Source organism: Solanum pennellii, chromosome 8 (assembly GCF_001406875.1).
Source record: "Solanum pennellii chromosome 8, SPENNV200".
Classification (NCBI taxonomy): Eukaryota; Viridiplantae; Streptophyta; class Magnoliopsida; order Solanales; family Solanaceae; genus Solanum; species Solanum pennellii.
This window is the reverse complement of record NC_028644.1, coordinates 41,760,913-41,770,477: the sequence shown is the minus strand read 5'-3', so window position 1 is coordinate 41,770,477 and position 9,565 is coordinate 41,760,913. Positions and strand designations below refer to the sequence as shown.

Sequence of the window (9,565 nt, the reverse complement as noted above, 5' to 3'; positions counted from 1 at the left end):
GCTCTATCATGGAAGAAACCTAATCTCATACATACATCTAAGAGATTAAATCCTAACCATCCACCTCAGAGGAACATAGAATCTTCCACCCAGTCACGTGAGAAGCACAAAGCAAGCATAGAAAGGAATAAACGTTGTTATAAAGGTTACATAGACAACCAATATGATTTAGACAAATATATTTGTATTTTTGAATATTTTAATTCATTTTATTAAATTAAGTCTTATATAAATACACGTATTCTGTACAGTAAAATAAACCAAGAAAATTTCCCAATTATTGTTCTTCAAATTTTCTTCGTGGTATCAGAGCAACAAATCAATTGATCAACCGCAAATCTCGTTTGAGCAATGACAGGAGAAACAACTGTCACAATTGTCACACTCACTATTGCCCAAACAATCACTGCTAACACATCAGTGATTGATCACAGTCACCCTTATCATCTTCATGCTTCTGATGCACCTGGTATGACTATCGTGAATAATCTTGTTGATGGAAAGGGTTATCAAGGCTGGAAGAGACGTGTACTTATATACTTCTCGGCTAAAAAGAAGCTTGGATTTATCACTGGAGCACAACCAATCCCAGCCGATGATTCTCTCCAAATTTGCAGGCTTGGAATAGATGCAATGACATGGTGACCTCGTGGATCTTGAATTCTTTATTAAAGGAAATCACAAACAGTGTGGTTTACTCGAGAATTGTGAGAGAGCTATGGATAAGTTTGGGACACTGATTTGGTCAGTCTAATGGTGCAAAGGTGTATCACCTGCAAAAGGAGCTCAACATGTTAATTCAAGGCACATCTAACATTGCAGGATACTTCACCAAATTGAAAAAAATATGGGATGAACTGGATTCTCTTGATACTAATGTCAAGTGCAACTGTGCGCGCAAATGTGAAGGGAAACAAAAGTTACAGAAATATTTGGAAGATTAGAGACTCATCAAATTCCTTATGGGCTTTAATGACACTTATTCACAATCTAGGGGTAATATATTGATGATCAATCCTTTGCCTGGTATTAGTCTTGTTTATTCTCTTATTCTGCCGGATGAAAATCATGGAGAATCTTATGTAAATTCTACGGTCAAATCTGATTAATCAGCTTTTATGGTTGGAAATTCACATCAATATAGTGTCTTTAAACAGGGCAAGAGATTTATGGCTTCTTCAAGCAAATCTACAAATGCTTACCTCAGATCTGCACTTGCTGCATCTAAACAGCCACAGCCACATGCATTTCCAAGACAGAACCAATATCCAAGATTCAAAGGCAAGAAATTAAAATACGACCCCAATGTCACCTGCACTTACTTTGGGAAAACTGGACATTAGAACTTAATTGTTCTAGACTAATTGGTTTTTCAAGAAATTTTTAGTTAACACATTAGAAGGGTTTCAATAATAAGGTAAAGGGAAATAGAGTCATGACTATGGAAGAAACAGATAACAAGCAGAATTTTGGAATGGATACTTCAAATTAAAATTACTCCCAGGAACAATACAATCAGTTTGTGAAAATGTTCAAGCACATGAAGATGGAAGATGGTACCAACTAATGGATGGAGATCAATGCTAATGCAGTGGCTGGTATGAATGTTAAATATCTTGGTTCATGCTTTTCTGTGACTAACTCCAGCACCTCGATCATAGATTCAGGTGCTTTTGAATATATGTGTTTTGATTCATCTTCTTTTAAATCATTATCTTCTCTCACTCTTTCCTTGACTATTAATCTTCCTAATTGTCAAACTATTCTTGTCACTCATATTGGGACTGTATCTGTGTTTTCAGATCTTATTAGAAAATGTGTTGTATGTTCCTAGTTTCAAACATAATCTGATGTATGTGCATAAGTTTTGTAGTCAGTTTTATTGCACATTATTCTTTACTTTAAATCATTGTGTGTTGCAGGACCTTTCAATGAGGAGGCCTCAAGTTTTTGGTGAAGTTTCGTAAGATTTATATCTGCTCAAGCCTAAAGTCAAAGAATATGTTTTCAATTATAGCAAGAACAAAGTTGTCACGACCCAAAAGTACCCCTAGAAGTTAGGTAGAACCCTTGGATCGGGACAAGGCGTACTTGACCCTTTGGGATCTTGTACAAGTCATTAAACTATCTTTCATTACATAAGACATGAAAAGTAGCGTGGAATTTAAAACTTTTCATGATATTTAATATAAAAAGGAATTCTTTCATAAATACTAAGAAAATCTCATCCTCACAAGCCAAACTTAAAGACACGACATGATATCTTAGGGACACGGGCCTTTAAACTTGAAAGAAATACATAATAAGTCTTAACATAAAGAAACTAAGAAGATAGGAACTATTCCCTCGGATATATGAGGACATACTTTGTCTTGACAGAATCTTTCCCAAGCTTTTCCTTCTAGACTTCAAACTTGCTTCCAAAACCTATACTTATAGAGTATAGAAAAGTATGGGGTTAGTACAAATAATGTACTAAGTATGGTATATACAAAAACATGCAAAAAGGGACATTTTAGTAAAATTTCACTTTCATGTCAATTAAATAAAACATTCATTAATATAAAAGTAAAAAACATAAGAATCATCATTTAACATTAGACGGATTTCCATAATTTTACACAAAAAGACCATTTTACAGTAAGCTACAAAAATGTTACAGTTAACTCTTTTAACTTATTGTGAATTCCTTTTATCTCAAAACAGTGAAATCCCAAAGTCAAGCCAAAAAGAAGTGAACCCATTTCCGTAGGAGTTTCCCTTAAGGTTATCCTAAGACTCACCAAGGTAAGACATTAAGGAAATGCCCGAACACCTCATTCAATACACACGTAAGGTTATCCCCAAGACTACCCCGTCTAGGCTTACTCGCCTTGGCAGAACAAGTCCCCACTCAATAACAAAAACAATAGAAGAACACTCAAAGAACACACCAAGGCTTCCCTTTCGGCATGCCTACTTAGTGCAATGAGTAGATGGCGTCCCATTCCACTACCTACCCTAAGTAATACACTCTTTTAGAAGACTTAGCTCATTAAATTCATATAAGACACACCAATACTTCCCTTTCGGAATGACTACTTAGTGAAATGAATAGATGGCATCGCATTACACCACCTATCCTCAGTAATACATTTTTTTAGAAGACTTAGCTCACTCAATTAATATAAGACTCACCAAGACTCCCCTTTCGGAATGCCTACCAAGTGCAATGGATAGATAGCGTCCCATTCCAATGCTGTCCTTATCAGAGAAGCGTCCCCCACTTGCCTAGAGTGAGGTCTTTTCATTTAACTTTTACATGGTTTTCCTAATAGCTACACCTATGCGGGTGCATTGTTAACGGATAAAGAAATTGCTCCTAAGTAACTCATTCTCTACTAACGAGGAGTACTCATCTCAACAGATACATTGGAATACAACATCTCAACTCACGAAGTGTAACTACCCCTTCTTCATATCCTCTCGTTGCTAAGCATAACTCCCTACGGATTCTCAATATTAAATACTATAGGTTAAGGATAACTAGTGAACACCACATCTCAACTCATGAAGGCATTCATCCTCTTACCTATCTTAAAAAGCTCTTAGGATGTAGTGAGGTTCCTACTAAACACTCCATCTCAACTCACGAAGAGTGTTAACCCCAAAACTCCCCTTTTTAACTTAACTTAGCTTCATTCGTTCATTCATTCAAGTGTGTATGTAAAAGTGAACACGCCTTGTATATGAGCTTCATTTCATTTACATTAACTTTTATTCATACTTAGTCCTTCATTCATTACATTACACACTTAACATGCTTCACATATTCATATAAGTCATTTAGACACAATCTCTAGTATACTTCTCATAATAATCTTCCATGTCCTATTTCACAATGCACAATTATCTTCATTCACTCATATAATTCAAGTAAATACCGCCACCAAGAAGGTGGACCATACCACTCAAGAGAATTTCATAGAGAGAGTTAACTAGGAAACTAACTTACCATTCTTCCAAAGATTTCACACCTATTTACCATTTAGTCAACAATTCATCACAAAATAGCCCTTAGGGAAGTATCCAGACCTCAACATCAACACAATGTAACCAAAACGCAAAGACTACAAAACCATGCTCATTTAACCCATTCCTTAATCCAAAATTTGATAAAAAGCTTTAACATGTTTTCATTGATGTTTTTGAATTAAAATCACTAACTAAAATTAGAAACATCATTTCTAATCATTTAAAACATTTTCACGCAAGACCTATATTTAGAGTTAAAGATAGAAGAAGTTAGGGTTGAAAACCCTTTTTTGAAAATCTATTAGAAAGGACTCCTTGAATGGAAGAGTGTTCCGGGATGACTACCATACCTCAAATATAAGAAACCCCACAGATATAGGATGAAGAGTTGACCACCAACAACCCGCCTAGCTCTTTCTTGAATTCTATCTTCCATGGGGTTTGAGAGAGTCTTTAAAGAGAAAGGGGTCTTAAGGTTTAAGGAAATGAAGCCTAAATTAGGTCTTAGGGTTTGAAACACTTTAATATACCTAAAATAACCTAAAAATACCATTCAAGGTTTCTAAAAGACTTTGGGTGAATTTACCAAACACCACTAAGCCAAAACAGAAAAATGATAGCTTTTCACAGGAAGCAGTAACGACTCCCAACCAACGGACCGTTGGTCAAACAACGCCCCGTTGGTGGGAGTTAGTTGGTTGAGTCTGAAACCTCCAAATCCTGCAGTTTATTAGGACAAACATACAGACCAATTCAACGAGCATTCGATTGACAAACACTTCGTTGACTGGTTCGTTGATGGACACTGCCTAGGCAGTTTTTGGGTCTAAGTCTTGGGCCCTTCTGTATGGCCCCTCGTGGGTCCTAGGTGGGTGGTACCCGAATGTTAAACCCCTAAAAATATTTTTCTATGTCTTAGGAACATCTCACACCAATTCTAAACAAAAATAACACGTTAAAATCACTCAAACACATGAGAACACACAAGCACTTTCTAAGGCATATCTTCCGAATGTCATGGACGTTCTTGGACGTTTGACCTCCAAACTTAACCAAACTTTTCACAAACTACCTAAGGACATAAATTTAATTTATTTTAACATAAAACTATCTCACGAACAGTCACGAAGCTCTAGCTCACGTTATTTCAGTTTAGGGTGTTACAAAAGTTGTTTTACATTCTACTTCCTTTCCTTGTTTCAGTAATGCTAGTTATTTTTCGTTACCTACTTGTACTAGTACTACTCCTAATATAAAGTTATGGAACATTAGATTGGATCATTTACATTTCTCATCAATGAATAACGTCAGTTTCATTTCAATTCCATCTAATTCTGGTTGTGTTTGTGACTTGTCCTAAGGCATGGCAGTCCAAACCACCTTTCCCTGTCAGTAATATATCAACTAAGTCAATTTTTTATCTTATTCATATAGTTAATTGGGGACCCTACAAAGTAGCTACACATGATAATTATAAATACTTTCCTACTATAGTTCATGACTATAGTAGAGGGACATGGACTTACCTCTTAAGCACCAAGAACAATGTCTTTTAAGTTTTACAAAAATTTATTTATATGGTAGAAAGTCAATTCAGACTTAAAGTGAAGAGGATAAGATCATATAATGAAATCGAGTTTTGCAAAATTTTTGTAGCCATCAATTTTTTCAATTCACAAGGTATTTTTTCATGCAACTTCATGTGTTGCTACCCCTCAACAAAATGGAGTTGTTGAAAGGAAGAATCGACATTTACTTGAAATAGCTAGCACTCTTTTGTTTCAATCTCATATTCCTTTAGCCTACTGGGGAGAGCTCATCCTTACTGCGACTTCTTTACTAAATAGATTGCCTTCTAAAGTTCTTCATTGGTCACACTTTATCAAATACTTCATGCGAAAGAACCAAATTATGATATTTTAAAGTGTTTTGGCCCTTATGTTATGCTAGTACTGTTTCTCATGGAAGGGGCATGTTTGAACCAAGAGCCAAGGCTTGTGTTTTCCTTGGATATCCCTCAAATCAAAAAGGTTACAAAATCATGGAATTGGATAGCCATAAAATAGTCATATCCAGGGATATTAATTTCTTTGAAGCGATATTTCCTATTGTTAGTGCTTCTCCTATTCCTACTTCAATTTTTTCTACTCAAAAAACTCAGTATTCTAGTGTCAAAGATTCATCTTGTGATGTTCCAGTTCCTACCATTCCGTCTCCAGATTCCTTCCCTTCAAACGCTCCATCTTCTTCCTCTCCACCTCCAAACTGTCCTTCTCCTAAAACATCTCTTATACCTGATTCTATTGCCCATTGGTTATTTTCTTTTAAGAAGATCGAAAATATAAACTAAAGGTACTCTACCAGTTCACCTTCAAGATTATTTTTGCAACAATATGTTCTTAGTCTTGTATCTGAGCCTTCTTTTGCTACCCCTATCCCCTCTACTGGTATATCTCCTACTGGGATTTCACCATCTAATCATTTCTTCTAGGAGTCAGCTTCTCAGATCATAGAACCTAATAGTTACTATCCAGCATCTCTCCGTACAGGTTGGTCCAAAGCTATGCAAGAGGAGATAGCAGCTTTGAGCTCAAACCACATATGGGATATCATTCACCTTCCCTCCAATAGAAAGGCATTACCTTGCAAGTGGGTATAACAGGTAGAGCATCGTGCAAATGGTTCTACTGAGCGACTAAAGGAAAGATTGGTTATTAGAGGAGACATCCAGCGAGAGGCTGTAAATTTCAATGAAACCTTTTCCCCCGTGGTTAAAATGACCACGATCAGGTATCTTTTATCTATTGGAACTAAGAAACAATGGCCTTAACATGAATTCCCCCTGGTTTTGTTCCATCTTATTATTCTATGGTCTGTCGACTTCGAAAGTCCTTATATGGTCTTAACCAAGCTTTCCAACAATGGTATGCCAAGCTTGTTGGTGCTTTGCATTTCAAGGGGTATACTGCATCTTTGAATTATTATTCTTTATTTTTAAACACACAAGAGATTTTGTTTCTATCATTGTTGTGTATGTCAATGACATTCTCATTACAAGAAATGATGTAATAGAAATTCAAATTCTCAAATATTTCTTACATGTTGAGTACAAAATCAAAGATCTTGGTTTGCCTCATTATTTCCTAGGAATGGAAATTCCGCGCGATTACAGTTATATTATAATCAATCAAAGGAAGTACACCTTAGATCTTCTTGTGGAGTTTGACATTTCTCATTTGCACCCTGTGTCTTCACCGATTGATCCACTATACAAATTAACTGCAATTCAGGAAAGCTTATGCCAGATCAAATAATTTATTTGCATCTCATCCAGATCTTTGCTATGCGGTTGATCCTCAATCAGTTTATGCAACTACCCTATAAAAATTATTTTGCAACTACTTTAAGAGTCCTTCGTTACGTGAGAGGATCACATAATCAAGGCATATTTTTATCAACTTCTCATTCTTTCACCATCTCTGCCTTTTGCAATACGGATTGGGCTTCTTGGCCCAAATCTGGTCGTTCAATCACTGGGTTCTTTAATTGTCTGGGAGGTTCTCTGGTATCTTTGAAGTCAAAAATCAAGCTTCTATCTCTTTATCATCCGTATAAGCCGAGTATCGATCGAAACGTCAATTATTTGCCAAGTTAACTTTGTCAAATCGTCTCGTTGCTGATCTCTATGTTCCTCCTTTGTTGCCAAACCCTATTCGTTCAGACAATCAAGCAGCGATTCATATAGCCAAAAATCCAGTGTTTCATGAACAAAGGAAACACACGGAGCTTGACAGTCATTTTGTTGGACAACAATACCGTTCCGACCTCATTTGTCTTTATTTTGTTCCCTATAAGGATCAACTTGCCGATGTTTTCACAAAAATACCTTTCTGGGGATTCTCATAATCGGATTCTTGGCAAGATTGGTGTCATTTCTCTCCCCTACATCTTGAGTGGGGATATTGAAATTACAGATAATGAACATGAAGAAGCTCCAATTTCATCAGAGTAAACTTCTCCACTTTTAGAGATGAAGGAGATAAAGAAACAATATCATGTTCTGAATTTGGACTCACCAGTATGTGGCAATCATCAAGCTCTATCATGGAAGAAACCTAATCACAACCATACATTTAAGAGATTAAAATACTAACCATCCACCTTAGAGGAACCTAGAAGCTTTTACTAAGTCATGTGAGAAGCACAAAGCAAGCATAGAAAGGAATAAAAGTTGTTATAGAGTTACATAGACAATCAATAGGATTTAGATAAATATATTTGTATTTAGAATGTTTGAATTCATTTAATTAATTTAGTCTTGTATAAATATATTTAAAGAGAAATACAACGAGAAAATTTCCCAATTATTGTTCTTCAATTTTTGTTCATAAGGTTATTGTTGCTACACAAAATTTTGGGCATTTTTCTTGTTGTTTATGTGTGTATTTTTATTTTTTGGCCATTTCGGGGGTGTTTTCGTAATGCTCATTTCATTTTGGGTATTTATGTAATATTCGATCATTTAAGGGCAATTACAAAAGAATTAAAGTTTTATTATGTTACTCGTCATGATATTCTATGGTCATTGCTGCAGGTTGAATTTTGTTAGACGTTTTTTGTATTGTTTATGTCAGTTTCTTGATTTTTGGCCATTTTGGGAAATTAACATAATATTTAGCCATGTCTAACAGTTACAAAAAGAAGTAAATTTTTTTCTTCACGATTTACTAAGTCATTGTTGCAAGTTGAAATTTTTTTTAGTCAATTTTTTAAATCATGTTTATTTATTGATTTTTGGCCATTTGGGGCATTTACATAATATTCGGTCATTTTCGGACAGTTACAAAAAGAAGTAAATTTTTGTTCTCTTATTCATGACGATAATCTAAGGTCATTGGTGCAAGTCAAAATTGTTTCGGGCGTTTTTTTGTATTGGTTATAGGTGCTTCTTGATTTTCGACCATTTGAGAGCATATACGTAATATTCGGTCATTTTCAGTAACTATGTCTGAAATAAGCCTCTAATTGACTATAAATACTGAGCCCAACTAAGTCTAGTAAAAACTGAAATTAAAAGACTAAATGCTGGAGAGAAACTCATGACTATTGTCCTCGGAGAATGAGGACTCACCACTAAATCGGCTAAACTGGAGATTGAAAATCTATCTAAGCGCAATCTGGATTCTCAGAACCTGAACCTACATCATGAGAAGATGTAGCGCACGTATGTGTCAGTACTTGAAGGTACTGCGCATGTAGGATATAGAAAGCTGAAATAAAACATTACTGAACAAGTACAAAAGCAAGTATAATAATCTGAACATGATATATTGAACACTGAGCTAACTGAATGCAATGACCAATTTATAACATGGTGAAACTAAATACTGAATATACTGATAAATGGTCAATGCAATACAGTCTGACTGTAGTATGGAATCTTCTAATAACCGATGATAAAACCACAAGTGCTAAATGTGGAGTCCGATGTATATGCCCTATCGAGAGGACCCAATTTACCCTACATGAGGTGTAGAGGCATGCTGGTGTG

At 35.6% G+C, this 9,565-nt stretch overlaps 1 protein-coding gene across 1 annotated transcript; it reads left to right on the top strand.

Annotated features, from left to right (window-relative positions):
* The first annotated feature begins 6,055 nt into the window (after nt 1-6,055).
* On the top strand, nt 6,056-7,920 carry LOC107027626. The gene is made up of 4 exons (XM_015228737.1): nt 6,056-6,327; nt 6,418-6,421; nt 6,506-6,563; nt 7,631-7,920. The coding sequence occupies exons 1-4, from the start codon at nt 6,056-6,058 to the stop codon at nt 7,918-7,920; spliced, it is 624 nt and encodes a 207-aa protein (XP_015084223.1).
* The last annotated feature ends 1,645 nt before the right edge of the window (nt 7,921-9,565 follow it).